This window comes from Plecotus auritus (genome assembly GCF_963455305.1).
Source record: "Plecotus auritus genome assembly, chromosome: 4".
In the NCBI taxonomy this organism is placed as follows: Eukaryota; Metazoa; Chordata; class Mammalia; order Chiroptera; family Vespertilionidae; genus Plecotus; species Plecotus auritus.
Window position 1 is genome coordinate 82,609,511 of NC_137775.1, and position 22,291 is coordinate 82,631,801.

The 22,291-nt window shown below is 42.9% G+C and overlaps 1 protein-coding gene across 2 annotated transcripts in view; it reads right to left on the minus strand.

Moving 5' to 3' along the window:
- Window positions 1-22,291, minus strand: part of EFHC1 (EF-hand domain containing 1) — a 71,270-nt gene that overhangs the window by 5,435 nt on the left and 43,544 nt on the right. For both annotated transcript variants that reach the window (XM_080666412.1, XM_080666411.1), the window contains exons 7-9: window positions 14,091-14,231; window positions 8,455-8,668; window positions 7,942-8,089 (exon numbers count right to left, since the gene is read on the minus strand). In XM_080666412.1, coding sequence (XP_080522538.1) covers window positions 7,942-8,089; window positions 8,455-8,668; window positions 14,091-14,231 — 503 coding nt within the window. The remainder of the gene's footprint in view (window positions 1-7,941; window positions 8,090-8,454; window positions 8,669-14,090; window positions 14,232-22,291) is intronic.

Below are 22,291 nucleotides of genomic sequence, written 5' to 3' on the forward strand. Positions count from 1 at the left end.
ACAAGAGATATCTATATATATAAAAGCCCAGCAACCAGAACAGTGGAATGACCAAAACAACCAGAACGACCAGTGGCTGTGACCTGCACTGCAGCAGCCAACCAGCCTGATCCAGGCCTTGATTGCCTCCCCCGCAGGGCCACCTGGCCCCTGATCAGCCCCCAACATCTCAATCAGGGGTGGGGCTGGTTGGCCAACTGCCCACGGCCCCTACCCTATGCCAGCCCAGCCCGATGGACCCCCATCATGGCGGGCCGGCCAGCCCCCACCCATGCACAAATTCGTGCACCAGGCCACTAATTGTAGAATAAAATGAAAAGAAATTAGCAGCTAATTGAATATGGTATCTCCAAGGTCTTACATTAAGGGCAGTGGAACTCTGCTATGATTGAGAGAAAGAGGGGAATGAGCACTAATTGTTTGCCTCCTGTGTGCCAGACACTATGCTGGTTTTTTACATATGTTATCACAACTCATTGTTATCACAACTTTATGCAACAGGTAAACAAAAAGAAGAGAGAAGAAGGAAGATCAGGTGTACTAGAAAGATGAAAACAAAGTTGTACCAAGTAGAAGATGCTGCTGATTCAGCTGGATGAAGGCACACCCAATAGGCAGACAGGAATCTAGGAATGGAATCAGGAGAGAATGGTCTGGATGGAGAGCAACAGACACCCTGCAATGAGATAAGAATTTAGAGAAAGCAAACTACAGGACCATAAACAGGATCTTGAGAAACACCAACCTAGTAGACAGAAGTAGGAAAAAAGGTTTCCAGAGAAGTAGGAAAAATAATAGAAGTTCTGATTTATTAGAACTCAAGAGAGGATTTTAAAAAGGAAGTGGTAAAGAGTAACATAAATGTAGATGAAAAAGGCTAAACAATAGACCAGAAAGTTGGCAAATCACAGTCCACAGGTCAAAGCCAGCCTGCTGCCTGTTTTCTAAAATAAAGTTTAATTATAATACAGCCATACCCATTCATTTATATTTGTCTAGGCTGCTTTCACCCTAGAAGAGCAGCGTTGAATAGTTACAACAGAACTGGTATGGTCCACAAAACTTAAATTATGTACTACCTGCTTCTTTACAAAAGTTTGCCAACTCCTGTCCTAGATGATGAGCTACCTTCTATATTTGCCTAAGCATTTATTAAGGTCTGGCAAACGGTGCAAGCTCTAATAGCTATTGAATTAAGAGGTTATTAGATGTGGAAACAGTAATGTTCAAGAAAAAAATTTATGAAGAGTTCTAAGGAGCAGTCAGAAAGGAGGTGGTTACAAACATAAAATAGAAGAATTAAATTTGGAGAAGTGGGGGTTACTTACCTTTGACAACAAGCTTAAAAGAAAATGAGAGATCATACAAAAACATTCTAATCTAAAGAGTGGAAAATTGAAGTAGCTCACTTTGGATCATTTGTTCTCATATTGAGACCAACTGCAAAGTGAATGTGAAATGAGAATATTTGGGAATGTCTATGTGGGAAAGATGGCTGGAAGTGAAAAAGTGGGTATTGAAAGGATCCTTGAGCAGGGGTGGGAAGGCTTCTTGAAGCTGAAGAGCACACATGGGCATGCTAACAGAACAAGAATAATATATATGAACATGTGTCTTTTCATGCTATTCATACATGTAGATTCCCCATAGATGGGTTATCTGCAAATCTGAGTTCAGTATATTGCAATGAGGACCCAAAACCCAAAAAGAATTTCAGATGAAGACAAAATTACCTATGCAGTATTTTTTGTTTTGTTAATTCTCACCTGGGGATATTTTTTCCATTGATTTTTAGAGAGAGTGCAAGGGAGGGGGAGAGACAGAGAGAGAGAAACATCCATGTGAGAGAGACACATGGATTGGTTACCTCTTGCAGGTATCCCGACTGGGGCGGGGATAGAGCCAGCAATAGGTAAGTGCCCTTGATCGGAATCAAAACCCCCCACCCTTCAGTCCATGGACCATGCTCTAACCATTGAGTAAACCGGCTAAAACACCTATGCACTATTTTAATTTTCTGGCTCAGAAAGAGAAAATGGCTAACTCCCAATTTCACCATCCTGTAATTGACACTTGATATAAAAAGACTTAGGCCTGGCAAGTACTGGGGATCCCTTTTCATTACTCTTAGCAATGATTAGTCAAATAAAGGATTTGTGTTTCCTTCCAGCTAGTGGATGGATTCTTTACCAGATGAGAGGAGTTAGAAGCCAAAGACAGAATGGCTAGAAGGCATGGAAGGCCTGACACCTGGATTCCAAGCATTTTTCTCTCTATCTGAGTCATCACAGGAGCAGGGGAGGAGAGAAGGTGAGGATCAGAATAAGGATAGCAATAGACCTAACCCAGAACTTGAGTTCTCTTTATCTGTATTGGTATCTCATTTTAAGTGCCTCAGCACCATCTTTTTATCATTACTAACCCAGAGAAAAAAATAAAAAAGATCCTACTGGTAGTACGCCAAAGGAGAAACTTACCAGTGTTGCTGGTACTTGCATAGACATGAAAAAATTACAGAAAAGAATTCTGAGAAGTAGTTGAATTAAATGTACAACCATGAACCTCAACTCTGCCTTTAATGCTGCCACCACCCAACCATGCTTCCCCAGTCCACGCAACTCCCACTTTCCCGGGAGCTGCCATATTTCATCAGTCCTGAGACATTTTTTTCCCACATTTTTACATCTCTGAATTTAGCATGTGGTTTTTAACTGATGGTGAATTACAATTATAACTGTTGTTTTTTTCTTTCTTAGTATAGATAAAATAATGTGATATATTTACTTTTTATATTTATTTAGTCAATAGATTAGAGCATTTCACAACCTTCCTCTCTCCTGAAACCTCCAACATCTCCCCAACCTCATTCTTCTTACCCCATAACTACATTGAGAACACAACCAGCAAAACCCCTCAACCATGTCTACCCACCTACAAGCATCTGTACCCATACACTCCGCCTTCCTGTTACCGCAGATCAAGGTTTCAAAGAGCAATCCCAGGACATCTGGAGGTTCCTGAGACCCTTTGGGGGAGGGGGAGGTTTGTGAGGTCAAAAGTATTTTCACAATAATACTAAAACATTATTTGCTTTTTTACGCATTTTCTCAAAAATGCACAGTGGAGCCCTGACCAGTTTGGCTCAGTGGATAGAGCGTCGGCCTATGGACTGAGGGTCCCAGGTTCGATTCCGGTCAAGGGCATGTACCTTGGTTGCGGGCACATCCCCAGTATGTGCAGGAGGCAGCTGATCGATGTTTCTCTCTCATCGATGTTTCTAACTCTCTATCCCTCTCCCTTCCTCTCTGTAAAAAATCAATAAAATATATTTTTAAAAATGCACAGTGGAATTTTCCAAAGGTTACATGATCAATGACATCGCAGTAGGCTCATCACAGAAGCAGATGAAAATAGAGCTGTCTTCTATTAATAAAATCAGATATTAAAGAGATTTACAAAATAATTTATAAAACAGTGCTACTCTTTTCACTGAATTTTTTTGTTTGAGAAAATATAGTCATTTTTCAGAAAACCGTGTTATTTACATTAAAATGAAATGAGTTTATTATTGTTTTTAAAACATTAAAAAATATTTTAAATGTCAGATATAATTTCTAACATGGTATATTTAATAGATATAAACCACATAAGCAAAAACACTTTCAGGTTCTGAATAATTTTTATGAGTATAACGGTGTCCTGAGACCAAAAAGTTTGAGAACTACTGCCAGAGATGGCTAGTGCTTCTCTTTAAAACCAGTTCCTCCACCTGTGTACTGAGCCCCACCCTCTCTCACATACTCCACAAATCCCCCCTCTCTCACACACAGTTGTCTATGTTTTTCCCTCTCCACAGAATCATTCCCATTCACATACAAACATGCTATTTTAAAAACAGAACTCTTCTCTTAACTCCTCTTCCACCAGCTACTACCGCATTTCTTTTGTCCTTTGCATCAAGCTTCCTCAAAATATTTGTCTATCCTTCCATTCTCGAATTCCTCTCTTCCCCCATCCCTCTTAAATCCACTCCCATCAGGTTTTTCCACCCTCCCATTCAACTGAAACTTTTTTTGAAAGTCCTGGATGTCCCCTACATTGCTACATTTCCCAATGGACAAAATAAATTATTCTGTCTTTCTTCATATACAGGTGAGTTTCACTTTGCACAGTTCCAACATGCACAAATTTCAGTTACCGCTGTTTAAGTAGCCCAGTCTCTCAACAACATGGTTCACATTTCAGTCACCAAGGTTTATTAGCTGTGAGTAACTGCAACAAGTGCAAACTCACTGTCGGGTTGTCAGCCTACTAAATCACTACAGAAATAACAGGTGCACTTCACGATCAGTGGCCATCACATCACTTCTTTCAGAGTCTGTTGGTGATTGGTCACTGGGCACCTGTTTTTCAGTTCACACTTCGCAATTGTGCAGCTAAGTTGCCTCCTTGTCTCTCAGTGATAAACCCACATGACGTTTTACAAAACAGAATTGACCAACAAAGACGAAAATGCAGCAATGAAATAAAACGTGATAATGCTAGAAGTATTATGTACTTAAATTATTATCTATAATAATAAAAGCATAATATGCAAATCAACCAAACAACCGAACAGCAGAACGACCGTTGGACGACCTTCTGGACGACCACACTATGACACACACTGGCGCCAGGCCAGTCAAGTTGGGTGCAATGTGATTGGTCGGGGGGCCCCACGATCGCCCCGCAGAGGGAGGCCCAGGCCATCCGGCTGGAGGCTCTGTGGCAGACGGGCAGGGCTGGCCAGCAATCACCCCACAGAGGGAGGCCCAGGCCAGCAAAGCTTTCACACCCCATGCCTGTCGCCTGCAGAGAGAGGCAACCAGTGGTGGGGGAGGGGGGAGTGCCACACAGATGGCAAGCAGTGGCAGCAGTGGGGGTGAGGCCAGCTGCTGGCAGCTGGGGCAAGGAAAGCCCCGATAGGCCCTGATCGCCGGCCAAGCCTAGGGACCCTACCCGAGGGGTCCCAGATTGCGAGAGGGTGCAGGCCGGACTGAGGGACACCCCCTCCCAGGCATGAATTTCATGCACCAGGCCTCTAGTCTATAATAATAAAAGCATAATAGGCTAATTAGACCAGAGAGCCAGACAAAGCCGGGGCTGTGAGGGCCGAGGCAAGCCACTGCAGCTGCAAGGGCCAAGCCCCTTGCACAAATTTCGTGCATTGGGCCTCTAGTCTGTATATATAAAAGCCTAAGCTACTGGATGACCAGCCTGTAGCTATGATGCGCACTGACCAACAGAGGGCAGACGCTCAATGCAGGAGCTGCCCCCTGGCCGTCAGTGCGCTCCCACAGCAGAAGCGAGCACAGCTGCTGCATGAGCCTCTCCCACGGACACTCCCCCTGTGCGCCTGAGGCAGCTGTGGCAGGCACAGTGGGGCCAGGATAAGCGTGAACAGCACAGGGCCCAGCCCGGGCTTGGGCCCCTCCCTGGCCTCCTGCTGCTTCATGCACTGCTTCGCGCACTACTTCTGTGCGGGATTGTCACAGACAGTGGGCTGGAACCCAACAAGGTGGCAGGTAAGGCTGGGCTATAGTGGCATGGAGGTCCACTGATCCCCGCAGGCCAGGCCGAGGGACCCCACTGGTGCACAAATCCGTGCATCAGGCCTCTAGTGAAGTATAATGGAGTTATAGAGGAAACAGCTCACTGGGGCTGTTAACACCGCCTCCGTTCAAGTGACTCTTGCTGTGCAGCCCGAGGAACTCAGTGAAGGCCAACTTATTGACATAAGCAAGGAAAGTAATTGCAATGAAAAGGATGGACATATCCCAGATACTAGCAAAAAGCTTCACATTAAAATAACTTTCAGAGATATTTCACTGTCAGTAAAGAAACTCTAGGACACTGGTCTACACATGTGGCTCGTGAGCCGCGGTTTGCCGCTCTGTTGACTAATGAGTTTGCCGACCACTGACATAGACTCTCGATTCCAATAATTACAGGCTGTTGTTGTTCCTGTGACTAAGCCCCTATCCCAGTGGTCAGCAAACTCATTAGTCAACAGAGCGGCAAACCATGGCTCACGAGCCACATGGGGCTCGTGAGCCACAGTTTGCCGACCACTGCTCTAGGAGATACTTCACAACACTGAAAGCAAAAATAATAAAATGTTGGAAGCTAATCCAAACTTCAAAAGCAATGTGACAATTTGCCAAAGCATAGCAAAGATGTTCGCACTGTATCATAAGTTATAAAATGAGAAAAAGGCAAGCACTGTTCAAACTACTCTTGCTAAGTTTTTTTACAAAGAAATGGAATACTTTAATTCTCAATGTTGCCAATGTTTTAGATTATAATGTACTAAATAAAAAGTAGTTTTACTATTTTTTTATTTCCCTATATTTATAACCATCAGATTTTTTGTGTTTATACAATAATTTTTAAAGGTCACAGGACAATAGTAAATTTCCCACTGCTTATTAAGATTGTTTGCACAGTCGTTTTTATAGTCCCACACTGCTGTGCAAAGGGAAGACTATACTTTCCTTATCTGGTTTGCAGAATACCACACCCACTTGGTTTTCTTCCTGCCTCACCAATTGTCCTACTCAGTTTCCTCTTCTCAACTCTGAGTGTTGGAGGACCTCAGGGATCAGTCCTTGAAACTCTTCTTTTCTTTATCTACACTGACTCCCTTAGAGAGATTTCGCTAAGTCCTGTGGCTTAAAATATTATCTATATGCCAACACTTCCACATTTACATCTCCAGTCTAGAACTCTTGCCTGAACTCCAGATTTATATATCCCACAGCCTATTCGATACCTTTATTTGGATATCTAATAACTATCGTAAACCTAGTATATCCAAAACAGAAATCCTCCCTCCCCAAAAAACCCTCTTCTACCCCAAATGAACATCTTCCCAATCTCAGATGATGGCAACTCCTTTCTTCCAGTTGTTCAGGTCCAAAATATTGCAGTCATCTTAACTACTCTCTCTCTTATATCCTCTATGTAATCTACTTTCAAAATACATCCAAAATCAGACCATTTCTCCCGCCTTCACTGATACAACCCTGGTCCATGCACCATCATCACTTGCCTGGATAATGGCAACATTCTCCTAACTGAGGTCTCTCCTAACCTATGCAGAACACAATAGCTCTTTAAGACATGTGTCAAATCTTGCCACTTCTTCTATTCAGAACCCCACAATGGTTCTCCATTTCACTCAGAGAAAAGCCAGCATCTTTCCAAAGACCTAGTAGGTCCTACTTGATCTAGCCCCTTGTTTATTTTCTAACTCCACCTTCAACTCCTCTCCTCTCACTCGTTTCATTCCAGCCACTTCCGCTGGCCTACTTCTTGCCAGTGTTTCTTGCATAGTCTAGGCATGCTGCTACCTAGGGCCTTAGTACTCACCATTCCCTCTTCCCGGAACACTCTTCCTCCAGATATCCACATGGCTAACTCCTGTACCTTCAAGTGACCTTCCCAAGGTGTCACCTTCCCTGATCCATTGCAATCTACCACCCCCTCCAGAAACCCTTATCACCCTAATTTTGCCCCCCTTTTCCATAGCACGCATCACCTAATATACTGTATAATGTACTTGTGCTGTTTATTGACTATCTCCCACTGCTTAGAATGCCAACTCCATGAAGGAACAACTTCTTTTCTGTTTACTATGATAAAAATCCCAAGGGTCTAGTGATAGTATTCGACCCCTACGAGGCATTCAATAGTTATTTGCTAAATAGATAAAGTTGGAAATGTTCTAAGTTACTACTTATTATATTGGACCCAGAAAACTTGTGTATGACTAATAACTCCTACTTGGTGAGGGAAATCTGAAAATCTAAAATGTGATTACCAATTCAATTTATCAAGAACTATTTCCTCAATATCTCATATGTGCCAGAGCCAAAATGCTCCCTAGATAATCAAACATACTTTTCCAACTTTGGTGCAGGAGCTTCTCGCTTTTGAATGTGGTTCTGAATCGACAAGAGTGCCTCTGGTGAATACTGGGCAGCGTTGCTTTCCATATATTTCAAGACATAGTTGTCTGTATCCAGGATGGTGAACCGGTGGCCAAACACTAGGGAGAAGGCACAGATACACTTCCCTTGGTTATGCTTTTATCATGCAATCAGGAGTAAAATAATACTGATCCTCCAATGACAAATTCACAGACATGCACATGCATGCATAGTGAACTTTCAAAGCTCTCTAAACTTATATGCAGTCATTTGTCCAGTGTTAGAAAGCTCAGGATCTATATAGCCCCCAAAATGCAACCAGTTCACAGTTTAATTGGGAAGGAAGGAGATTAAGACATTGGACCACATATGTAAGGATATTAGCTTTGTCTCTGCTAGAATGCAGACTACTTGTCTCTTACAAGGGTTATTTAAATTTAATTCACTTGGCTAGTCGGAAAGCCTAACCTGGGTTTAGACCTACCGTCAATCACAGCGCCAATGAAGAAGTCACTAGGGCTATAGTAGATGGGGTTTCCTGCCGAAGAGTGTGGTTTGGTAACTTTTGTTCTGCCAAGGTACTTGCCCCCAATGATACCAGAATTGCGAACAGGAGGCTCAAAGATACTGATCATGTCAGTGGCTAGAAAATAAGAGAAGACAAATCGACGCCCTTTGTCTTCTGGGTAGGGGGATTCCTAGAAAAGTGGGGGGGAAAAAGATATTATGAAGGTACATGAACTACCTAGATGCCCCCAAATAAAATACCTACAGGGATTAGGTTTATTTTGTACATCTACTACATAAAGTATAATATAAATGAATAGTATGGGAGGGACTCTGGTGGCTAGGAAAGGACACCCCAACTCAACTGCAGTTGATTGTTGCCTTGTGAGAATGTAGGCCCAATGTTGCTAGATCTTGCATGAGAAAATAGAAATCTAGAGTACTATATAAAGCCCTGGCTTGAAAACACTGACCTCAATTCTTTCAAGCACTGTGCAGACCAACAAAGCACGTAGGTCACCACATTCTTCCCATAGGCTGCCAGTTTGAAACCTCCTGGCTGACATTAGGTTCAACTTCATGGGCACTATGATGAGTTTAGTTCTTTAAACAAATCCATTTATATACATAATTTTAAAAGAAATTTTAAGAAGGGAGGGATCATAGAGTTGAAAGTGATTCTGAAAAACTATCATGTAGACAAGACTTTTCCTAAATCAACTGGCTGAGAGTGATCACATAACCTTTAAGCTACAAATTCCGGATGAACAAGCTTAAAAACAGACATGCTTATTCGTGACTAAAATCTTCTCATATCACACCTTACGCACATATCTTCTCATTCAGACCATGGACTTGTGTAATAATTTCTCATTTACCGCAGAAAGACATTGGGTTTCCTCTTAGTAAAATAATTTCCGCATTCCCTAATCCAGTGGTTGGCAAACTCATTAGTCAACAGAGCGGCAAACTGCGACTCTTGAGCCGCATGTGGCTCGCGAGCCGCAGTTTGCCGACCACTGCTTTAATCTAATAGTTTCCAAACATTTTTTATTGGATACCCCTATAAAATTAAAAACCAATAACAACACATCCACAATATCCTATCTAATAAAGAGGGAATATGCTAATTGACCATCACTCCATCACAAAGATGGCTGCACCCACAGCTGAGGCCAAGTTCCCATAAGGAGCCTTAACAAGCAATCAGTAGGGACCTGAGGCTACACCCTCCCCGACCCCCATGGGGCTTGATAGGGGACATCAGGCCGCCTTCACAGGGCTTGACAGAGGACCACAAGGTGCACCTCCCGTCCTGGTGCTGGGCTAGAGGACCTCAGGCTGCTCCCTGTGCCCCAGCGCCAGGCCGGGGGACCTCAGGCCGTGCCCCCCAACTGGCAGGGCTTGACAGGGGACCTCAAGGTGCGCTTCCCGTCCTGGTGCTGGGCTAGAGGACCTCAGGCTGCTCCCCCCACCCCAGCACCAGGCCGGGGGACCTCAGGCTGTGCCCCCCACCTGGCAGGGCTTGACAGAGGACCTCAGGCCATGCCCTCCACCCAGCGGGGCTTTATGGGGGACCTCAAAGTGTGCTTCCCGTCCTAGTGCTGGGCTAGGGGACCTCAGGCTGTTCCCCTGGCCCCAGCGCCAGGCCGGGGGACCTCAGGCCATGCCCCCCTCCAGGTGGGGCTTGACAGGGGACTTCAGGCCGTGCCCTGCACCCTGGCACTAGGCTGGGGAAACTCAGGCCGTGCCCCCCGCCCAGGGGGGACCTGAGGCTGCACCCCCCTGCCGATGGGGCTTGACAAGGGACCTGAGGCTGTTCCCCCCTCCCGGTGCTGGGCTAGGGGACCTGAGGCTGTGCCCCCTCCCACCTGGCAGGGCTTGACGGGGGACCTCAGTTCATGCCCCCCACCCAGCAGGGCTTGACAGGGGATCTCAGGCCATGTCCCACACCTGGTGGAGCTTGACAGGGGACCTCAAGGCACTCCCCCCCACCCTGGTCTGGGCTGGGGGACCTCAGGCCACGCCCCCAGTCCTGGCGCAGGGCCAGGGGACCTGAAGCTACGTTCCCTGCTGGGTGGGGCTTGACAAGGGTGGGACTAGCCAGTTCTGGATCTATCCCAATGAGCGTGGGGGGCGGCTGGGTCTGGGTCTCACGCGATTTTGAGGTGCATGTGGGTGGGTGGGGACTTGACTCTGGGTCCCGTGGTGTGCCCCAGACTCTGACAGGAGGAAGGTTTTCATATACATTTTACTAATTTTCTTTTATCTCTGATACTTCTATTATAGAGAAAGGACAAATAGCAATATTAAATTATTTCCTCTAATTAATCCCCTTTTAATGTGCACCAATTTCGTACACCGGGCCACTAGTAGTTAATAAAAATCAAACCACATCACTCCTCTGTTCTCAAACTTCCAGAGACTTCCCATCACACTTAGAATAAAATACAAAGTTCTGAGCAGGGCCACAGGCAAAGCCATAGCAAGGTGGTGGGGGACTCATCCTTCAGAGTACAGTCGCCAACCCGTGGTCCATGGACCACTGGTGGTCTGCAAGGTCCTAAAGGTTGGCGACCACTGCTTCAGAGTGTTTGTGATGAGCTGAATGGATATACCCTCTATTTTTTACCAGGCCAGGGAAAACCCTTGGAAAATTACCACGACCAGAATATCACTTCTTTTTTCCTTTACCCATAGGAAGGTACACACTAATTCTTTATTAATTGTCCTACTGGTATTCTTTTAAATGATTTTTTTACTTTGAACACACAGGGAAAATGACCAAAAAAACCAAAAACAAAATGTACAGTTCAAAAAATTTTCATGAAGTGAACACCCATGAAACCACCATCCAGGTCAAGAAACAACATTGACAGAACCTAGAAAGCACCCTCCCAATCAATATCCTATCCTTCCCCCATCCAAAAAGCCACTATCTTAAGTTTTATGGTTTTCTTTAGTTTTACCGTAAAACAGGCATCCCTAAACAGTTCTGTTTTGCCTGTTTTTAAAAAATCTTAATATAAACAAAATTATATATGTACTAGAGGCCTGGTGCATGAAATTCGTGCACGGGAGGGGGGGCCCTCAGCCTGGCCTGCACCCTCTCACAATCTGGGACTGCTGGATCCTAACCACTCGCCTGCCTGCCTGCCTGATCGCCCCTAACCCCTCTGCCTGCCTGCCTGATGGCCCCTAACCACCTCTGCCTGCCAGCCTGATCACCCCTAATGCTCCCCTGCTGGTCTGATTGACCTAACCATCACTCCCCTGCCTGCCTGATCGCCCCTAACTGCTCCCCTGCCAGCCTGATCACCCCTAACTACTCCCCTGCTGGCCTGATCACCCCGAACTGCCTCTGCCTTGGCCCCCATAACCGGAACCCAGGCTTCCCTCCTCCAGTCAGCTGCAGGTGCCCAGGACCGTGGGTAGCTTTGCCCAGGCCAGCCACAGTCACAGGCACCTGGGACCACGGGCGGCTTTGCCCAGGTGGGCCGCAGGCGCCTGGGACCCTGGGTGGCTTCACCCGGGCCTGGCTTTGTCAGGAAGGACGTCTGGAAGGTCATCCAGAAGATGTCTGGTCTAATTAGCATATTACCCTTTTATTAGTATAGATTATTTTGTGTCTGAATTCTTACATTCAAAGTTAGGTTTATGTGACTTATCCTTGTTGTTTGTAACTGTAGTTCATTAATTTTCATTGCTGAAACAGAATTCAAATCATTGTATAAACATGCCATAATTTATTTATCCAGTCTCCTATAGATGGATATCCAGGTTTATTTTTAGCAATCATGGATTATGCTATTAGGGACATTCTTATCTCTTAGTGCACATACTACTATGTGTATTATTTTGGCACAATCTGGTATGTTTGATTAGGCCAAACTATTTTCCTAAGTGAGTGTGTCATTGATAGTATATTTCCTATTGTTCCATATTGTCACCAACATATTAATCATCCTGATAGATGAGAACAATTCATTGTGGTTATAATTTGTAGTTTCCTGATCACTAAAAAGACTGAGCACCTTTTCCTACATTTATTGGCCTTCTAGATATCCTCTACTATAAAACGTCTGCTCAAGTTTCTGGCTTATTTTTAAAAATGATTTTAGATCGTTCATTAGATATTTTGTATATGAGTTCTTAGTTGATTTCTGCAACATCTTCTCCCACTCTATCTTTTCCTTTTTTTACTTTCTTATTGGTGTTTCTTGAGGAACACTAATGTCCATTTTAATGTAGTCAAATGTATCAGTTTTTGAAACAATTTTGGCTTTTTGTGTACCACTACAGAAATCTTCCCCTACTACAAGGTTAAAATTTTATTATTATTAAGAAATTTTATTGCTTTGCCTTTCACATTTAAATCTTAAATTCACCCAGAATCGATTTCTATATTTGGTCTGAGGTGAGTCGTATTTTCTTTTTTTCCAAATAGATATCTAATTGTTCTGATATAATTTATTAAAAAGGCCTTCCTTTCTTAATCCCTTAGCAGTGCCTACGTCATGTATCTAAATGTGTGTAGGTCAGTTTCTGAACTCTCTAATCCAGCAGTTGCCAATCTTTCGGACCTCACGGACCACCAGTGGTCTGCGGACCACCAGTTGGCGACCACTGCTAATCTATTCCATTGGCTTAATTATCTATCTTTGCACAAATACTCTATTGTCTTAATTACTTTATATGACTTTTTAATATATGTTATATTTTGTTAAGCAAATCCACCAATCTTGTTCTCCAAGAATGTCTTGACCATTCTTGGAAGTGCTTTACATCTCCACATAAATAACAGGATCGGTTTGTCAATCTGCAAAAATTAAAAACCCTTTAAGATTTTAACTGTAATTGCTTTGAAACCATAAATCAATTTGGGGCAAATATCTTTATAGTACTAAATTTTCTAACTAGTTAACAGTACCCCCAAGTCTGCCTGTAGTTTGAAAAATCACCTGGCCTACCCCTCCCCACTCCCAATTCCTATTCCCAGAAGTAACTTACTTCAATTTCTAATATTTATGTGAATAGTTCTAAACGAAATGTTTATATTCCTTTTTCTAAATTTTTTCATTTTTAAAGACATTATCCTTTGAATTCCTATCAGTAAGTTGCCGCAGGGAATTCAGGCTGTGAGTGTAATATTCAGAATTTAAATTTATGTCTGTTTCCAGACCTATGTTCTCAACCACTAGCCATATGATCTCTCAAAGGCAACAGCTACTTAACTGATATCAATAAATGAGTTCCTTTGTTATATTTAATGACTATAAAATACATCAAGCTAGATATGACAGGTAATGCTAAAAATTAGTAAGACATGGACCCTACCCTCAAGGAAATCAGAGTACCCTGGAAAGTCACACAGACACATAAATAAATTGAATATAAACCAGGCTTTCATAACTATTTAATTAAAAATGCAAAAAGGTCTGTCAAAATTTGAGGGGCAGAGAGGAAGATTAATGATCTAAGAAAAGATTTTTGTGGGAGATTAGCCTTGAGCTAGGTCTTGGTTCAGGGACACCATACTTAACAGCATCCAGCATGTGTCAAGGCATGGTACTGAGACAGAACAGAATCTTAGTATATAAAAATTATCCTCACCAATGAAGCCAAATAACGAAGCACCTTGTTCTCATTCATCAGCATTTTAATAACATCTTTTTTCGGAGCTTTTGGAATGAGAACAAAACAATTCTGAGCAGAATCTTCGACTGGTCCAAAACCATTATAGGGAGGTAATTCCTGAAGAAATACAGGAAGCAAGAAGCAGATGCTATTTGTATTAAAAATTACCAAGTAACTAAGTTTCTTTGAAAAATCTAGAAAACATTTAAAAGATATTTCAATATTTACAAATGTAGTCAGAAAAAATAACACACCACATACTCCATTCCTCTTATTATAGACTAGAGGCCCGATGCACGAAATTCATGCAAGAGTAGGCCTTCCTTCCCCCGGCTGCAGGCACCGGCTTCCCTCTGGCACCTGGGACCCAGGCTTCCCTCTGGCTGCCGCAGGCACCTAGGAGTCAGGCTTCACTTGGAGCCCTGGCTTTGTCTGGAAGGTTGTCCAGAAGGATGTATGGTTTAATTAGTATATTCAGCTATTATAATAGATTTTTTTGTTGTTGTTAATCCTCACCTGAGGATATGTTTTCCATTGCTTCTCAGAGAGAGTGGAAGGGAAGGAGGAACGGAGGAGGGAGGCGAGAGGGGAGGAGAAACATTGATGTGAGAGAGACATATAACCAGTTGCCTCCTGCCCATGCCCAAACCCAGGGCAGGGAGCAAACCCACAAACCAGGTACGTGCCCTTGACTGAGAATCAAACCCACGACCCTTTGGTGTGCAGGCCAATACTCTAACCACTGAGCACACCAGGGATATTTATAGATTTTGTACCTTGATCATTCCTCATAGAAGTAACTGCTGATGCTACAAAGTAACTCCCAGGGCTACAGTGAAACTACTGCTGATGTCCACTGACCCCTTACCTGGCCCTACTCCCCGGCCCAATCCTGGCCCTCATGACCATCCTAGCATGACTTTGTTACCGGTGGAAGTGGGGCGGGGGGAGAGTCCTTGTCCCTACCTGTTGCTCATGGAAATGGAATTCTTGCGATATCTCAAAAAAAAAAAAAAAAGAATTTCCAGAGATTCATATGATAGAATGAGTGATTTTTATTTGTGTGGAATTACATCCCTGAGTTTCCAAGGTCCCCTCTCCCTCAGTCATGCCATAGAAGTGTAGCTTTGGCTTTAGCAGGGCTAAAATCAAAGTCAGTGTCCAGAGTTCCCATTTCATGTTGGCACAATCCAATACAGCATCAGGATAGCTTAATTTGTGTTTCCTGCTGCAGTCCATCAGTCCATTGCATGCGGGGTTCCCAGGGCCACATGGCTATGGAGAAAACAAGGGCGAAAGCAAGGAAGAGGAGCGAGAATGCCCCGTGAACCAAGAGTCACAAGAGCAACATGAGAGCAAACTCCTTTAAGGGATTATGCATCCCCAAATTTTCGTGGGCTTGCATTAGCCACACCCATTCTGTTCCCAGGTGTGACTGACAGGAACCTTCCCTAGTCATCCCAACTTCCTCTGCGCATGCATCTATCTCCCCTTTGTTGGACCCCTTCCCCCAGTGTTCTGCAGGGAATGGACCAGTGTTTCTCTAGAGAGTGTGAAATTGCAGCTTCCTGGTTAAGCTTCCCAAATGGCCAAGCTTATCATTTCTGGCTTCCCCCTTTGCTCCTTTCCTACTATTAATAACTAGTTAATTATAACGGTATCAACTTTGTTCATTTTCCCTCTTTACTTCCATATTTCTAATATTTTTATTACTTGAGTTTTGCCTCACAGAAGAGGGATGACAGCCATACTTACTGAGAACTCAGATTCCTTGTTCATACAGAACTCTCCTTTCCTAGTGAAGGAGCAAACTCCAAATCAATTTCATTAGTGAGTAGTGTAGAAGTATGGGATGAGCTTATATTTCTCATTCAGGTTCCACGAAGAGCTGAAAGCATCACTCTAGGATGCTAGGATTTGTTTGTCTCAAAACTTAAGTAGTTTTGAGGGTGTTATCCACTCTCTCATCAATACTAACTAGAAAGCAGCAGAGTTCTTTTTCTCTGATTCCTTGCTATGCTTTCTTAGCAAACTCAGCTTGTACCTTGCTTTTCACTTGTACTTGTAGATACCTTTCCCAAATCTTTTTATAAATTATGTTCAGGCACTTTAACAAATTAGTCTATAAGATCCCTGGTCCATCTGTAATAGGGTACTCCCTCAAAACCCAGTAACTCTGCCATGCTCATTCAAGGTGTAGTGATCAGAACATTGACCCTGCACTCCACTTGCCAGGGCTGCAGTGATGTGATAATCATGGCTGGAATATGACAGAGGATGCGGTAGGTGGACAATGACCTAATTTGCTCCAAGTGCAACACCACTGCTCAATGAATATATAAGCTGCCATGGACAGACGGGACGGTGTGAGATGCCAAATACTAGTAAGTTTTGCATTACTCTGGAGGCCAGGCAGAAATGCAGTGGTGGGATCTAAACTTGCTTTGCATCTGCAATAACACACAATGGCAGCAGCCTGGTTGGGGGATGGGGGTGGAGGTTGAGAGATTTTGAAATAGGGAGATACCTGTAAGCCTCTGAGTGCCTTCCTCTCAAATTCCTTTTGTGTTTCAACAGGATTCTACCTGCTTTTCCTGAATTGCACCTCATTTTCTCTGCTTGGAATAAAGACCTTCCCTAAATTATCAGCCCATATACCTGGAGTCCTGGCACCGGGCTTCTCAGACTCCAAGTTACTGCCTGGGTCCTGTTTAAATCTAGATGAGCCACTCATGTGACAGTGGACATTCTCACTCCTAGTTACTCCTGCTCATATGACCCACCCACCAGAATTTCTGCCCAGGCTTTCTAAACAAAGCAAAGTATACAATGAGCCTGGGAGTCCCATAGCCCTTCACATACTGCTTTTAGGGGCCATCTCCATAGCAGATTAGCTCTCCTAGTCCTTGGTTTCCTCCTCTGCCCCACCAGCACGTCTCCAAATGGAGCCAGCTTGAGAGGGAACACATCTGGCCATTGGACCCATGTTTACTTACTCCCAATCTAGCAGATCAGCCTGACCTATGAGTGTCATGATTCTCAAACTGAATATATCCCCTTCATATCCACTTCTGCCCCTGCCATTAGCTTGGCTCTGGCTTTACCCCTCTAGACCAGCGGTGGGCAAACTTTTTGACTCGAGGGCCACAATGGGTTCTTAAACTGGACCGGAGGGCCGGAACAAAAGCATGGATGGAGTGTTTGTGTGAACTAATATAAATTCAAAGTAAAGGAGTGGAGGGGAGAGCAAGAGAACCGTATAGAACAGCCGGATCCGGCCCGCGGGCCGTAGTTTGCCCAAGGCTGCTCTAGACCCTGCTACTGTGTCCCATCCCTGCTTTACAATTACGTTGTTCAGGGTTTAAATGACTGAAGTGTCAAGTCTAAGGAGAGCTAAATGTATTTGCTGTTTGGTAAGTGGAGCTCTCTTACTCATTTCCAACACAGACTTTTATGAATAGGCAGAGAGAATTTATTTGTAATATAGAGAATTTACTGAAAATAAACTGACCAAACACTACAATTACTGTGCCACATATATGGAGGTAGTTAGTTTTAGTATATACAGAGTGACTGAGATAGGCAAAACAAACAAACATCTACATAGTTCTTCACTTGTCTCTGCTCTCTATCCAAGTCTTTACTTTCTTTGGAAGACAGCTTAGGAGAAAAAAAGTATTATGGTATTAAGAGTGGAACGGGAGAAGTATTCTAGGACTCAAAAGCTTTTATCAACTCAAAAGATGGATCAAAGGGCTCCAAAGGGTGCACCACTCTGTTACAATCCCTCCCCATTCCACCCCCTGCTTAGGTAAAGCTCGCCCTTGCACTCTGCAATATGACCTTGGGAATGTCCCTTGGACTGCTATCTTACACTACACTTATCTGTAAACTAAAATGTTGGAATAGTTTGCTTGATCAGAATCTAGATCTGTTCCCATGGTATTTTTTATTATATACTCCATCAAATGCTGCCAAAAATTTGAGTGTGAGACACATTCAATGGTACAGAGTTCTATCAGGAAAAAAACTGATAGCAAGAGGTACAGTCATGTATCATAATGACGGAAATATGTTCTGAGAAAGGCGTCGTCAGGTGATTTCAGTATCGTGTGTACATCATAGGACACACTCACACAAATCTAGGTGGCATAGCCAACTACACACCTAAGCTATATGGCATAACCTAGTCTCCTGGCTAGGACCTGCACAGCATGTTACTGTACTGAATACTATAGGCAAGTGTAACAGTGGTATTTCTGTATTTAAACATTTCTAAACATAGATAAGGTATAGTAAAAACATGCTATAAATATAAAAAATGGTTCACCTGTATGCAGCACTTACCAAGAACGGAGCTTGCAGAACTGGAAGTTGCTCTGGTTGAGTCAGTAAGTGAGGGATGAGTGAATGTGAAGGCCTGCACATGACTGTACACTACTGTAGACTTTTCAAACACTGTACCCTTGGGCGATACTAAATTTATAAGAAAATATTTTTCTTCAACAATAATTTAATCTTTACGGTAATGTTTTTACTTTAAAATTTTTTGAATTTTTAAAAAAATTTCAACTCTTCTATAATAAAACTTAGCTTAAAACACAAACATTGTCCAGCTGTATAAAAATGTTTTTCTTTATATCCTTATTTTATAAGCTTTCTCTATTTTTAAAAAATTTTCAAAACTTAATTTTTTTTGTTCTGTTTTGTTAAAAACTAAGACACAACCACACACATTAGCTTAGGCCTACACGGGTCTGGACCTAAATATCACTGTCTTCCGCTCCACATCTTGTCCCCTGTAAGGTCTTTAGGGACAGTAACACACATGGAGCTGTCCTCTCCTCTGATAGCAGTGCCTTCTCCTGGAACACCTCCTGCAGGACCCGCCTGAGGCTCTTCTTGAGGAGGTGTCACTGTTTTCAGAAACATGCCCATGATGGTTAGCTTGGATTGTTTCTTTTTTTACATCATAAATTTGCTTATAGACCGAACATTCATGAACATTCCTCTCTAATAATACAAACCTTTTGGTGTTGGGGGTCCATGTTTTCAAACTTTCTAAGGAGTTTATTGAAGTCTGCAAAAGCTTCTGCTAAAACCTTCACTGTGAATTTTCTTGTGGGTTCGTCTTTTTCTTCTCCTGCAGTTTCCTTTCTCTGGCCTCTTCACCTATGCATTCCAGTTCCAGTTCCACCAACTCTTCATTAGTTAATTTCTCAGGCTCCACCTCTAGGAGCTCCTCAATGTCATCTCATCCACACTGAGGTTAAAGTCATTTGCCATCTCAACCATAGTCTTGATTTTTGCAACATCCTCATCCTTGATAAATCCTTTGAAGTCATGGGTGAATCTCCTGAGTGTCTTCTTCCAGGTGCCATTCATATACTCCTTGGTGACATCACCACAAGTTCAAGTAAGGTTCCTGATGTAGTCAAAATGTTGTAATCCCTTCAGAATTACATCAGTGTCTTCCTCAGTTGCAGCAATAGCCTGGTTCAAGATCCTCCTCAGGTACTAGGCCTTAAAACCTGCTATAACTCCTTGATCCATTGGTTGCATCAAAAAGGGGGTTTTAGAGGGAGACACAGCACTTGGATATTGGGATGAAGGTTACCAATAAAAGGAGGCTGTTCAGGAGCATTATCAGTAAGCAAAATCTTGAAGGGTATGTTATTGTCTAAACAGTACTCCATTTCACTGGCATAGCAATTCAGGAGGGCATCTTGGAAGGAGTTGTGTCACCCATGACTTCCAACTGTCCCTGTAGGAAACTGGCATATCGATATGCTTGAATGCCCAGGGGTTCTCACTGTGCCAGATTACAAGGGTTTCAATTTGTAGCCGGCAACATTGCCCCCAAGCAAGACTGTTATTTTGTATTTAAAAGACTCAGAACCTGGCATTGACTTGGCCTCCTATAGAAGGAAGTCCATTCATGCATCTGTTTCCAGAATATGGAAGTTTCATCCATATTGAATATTTGCTCTGGCAGATAATTTTGCTCCACAATCAGCTTATCTAGAGTTTCCAAAAATTCTTCAGCTGCCTTCACATCAACACTCATAGTCAACACTCACTTTCACATTATGGAATGAATAACAATACTTGAATAATTTAAACCACCTAGAGCTAGTGATAAATTCACATCATAGCTGGGACCAGCCTTTTCTTTCAACATCAAAAACAAATCTTGCACTGTGGCTGTGAGCCTCATGGTGCTGAGAGGACACACTGCTGTGTCTCCTCTTCCATCTGGGTCATTAGAAGTTTCTCCATATCTAACACAGGCCCTTCTCAAATTTTCATTAGTCTCATTACCTTTGTTCTTGCTCTTTAAGATTGTAGCTATGGCGGAATGGGACATGTCTGACTGGAAAGCTGTAGCTATCACTAATTGTCTACCTTTGTAGTCTTTAATCATTTTCATTTTGCATCCAGATCAGTCACTGGCAATATTAGCAGTGGATTTGTATGCGTAGGGACCACAATGAGCAAAACTACACAAGATTAATCACAAGAGAAAATGATGCAGTCAAGACACAGTAAACATAAAATGTATCAGGCTGCTGCTGGCATAACACTATTTTACAACAAACTTTATTTAAATAGGTAGAACAAGTACACTCTAAAATAATGATAAGAAGTTTAGTACATTGAATGCATAAGCCAGTGACAGAGTCATTTACTATCATTATCATCATGTACCGTACATAACTGTATGTGCTGTAATTTTAAGTGACTAGCAGTGCATGATTACACCAGTATCACCACAAACACGTGTGTGATGTGTTGTGCTGTGACATTATGACGCCACTAGGTGATAGGAATTTGTCACCTCCATTGTAATCTTACTAGAGGCCCGATGCACGAAATTCGTGCAAGGGGGTTGGCCCTTGCAGCCACAGCGGCCGCCTCAGCCCTCGCAGCCCCAGCTTCGTCTGGAAGGTCGTCCAGAATGTCGTTCGGCTGTCCAGTCTAATTAGCATATTACACTTTTATTATTATAGATGGGAGCACTGTTGTACATGTGGCCATTGTTGACCCAAACATCATCATGTGACGCATGACTGTATTATTACCACCTATACTTGCTTCCAGTAGTTTTATTGCCCCTGGCATACACCAAACTCCAAATTCTTCTTGGTATTGTTTTTATGAAATGTTGGTTCTAAGAGGCTTAAGAGATCATTTGTCTTTTGGGATAGCAAACACATACTAAACAGGCAGTCTTCTTCAGCCTACTTCAAGAGACATACTGTACACATACCTCTGATTTGCTGGGCACTGTGTTAGTTGCTAGGAGCACAAAGATGTACAGAATATAGTCCCTACCCTCAAGGAATTTACAGTCTAGTTGAGAAAATGCATAAACAGATATTTTAAGGTAACAGATAAGTGCTAGTGGAGAGGCACAGAGCACCCCAGGAACAGAATTCAGTATAATGGAGGCTAAGTGCACACAGAGAGGTAGCAGATGGGGAGAAGGTAAAGGGCCTGGGCTGGAGCAACTCAATTCCACCCTGTTATCTCTCTTTTGAAAAGAAATAGCCCGGTGACATTATTTTACACACACAGTGGCAACAGAGATGAGTCACAGGTCTGATCACCCTTCCTTATACATGGGCAACAAAGAGGTTGTGTGACTGGCTCCTAATCCAAAGAGGTATAAAAACAATCACGCTTTCAGTCCATAATACTGTGCTACCTTAATACTTCAGACACTTCTTGAATGTTTTGTATAATGTGTAATTTCAAAATGTGCAATTCTCACTTGAAACTCTAAAATATGTGGCTGAGCCACTCTGAAGGCTCAAGTTTTTCATTTTACTATCTCAGTGCATTAAAAGCACCATGAACTTACTCTCATGTCAGAGTGGACTTCTGTGGTGCTCAGAACTGAATTTTGTAGTTCAGTGTGATTCTAAGGAAAGCTATGTTGCAATGAAAGAAAGTCATCTTCCAACATCTTCAGTTAATCAGTTTTTGCTTTACTGTCAACCAGGTTTTCAGTGAAAGGGTTTGATAAATAGGCAAGAAACAATGAAATGCCCTCAGGATCTGGAATGTGAAAAGATGTCTTTTTAAAAAATCTAGATGAAAAAAATATTATAAAAGTAATACAAGACTTGGTATAAAAGGAGAAATTAAAACCACACACAGATTTTCTGGGTCAA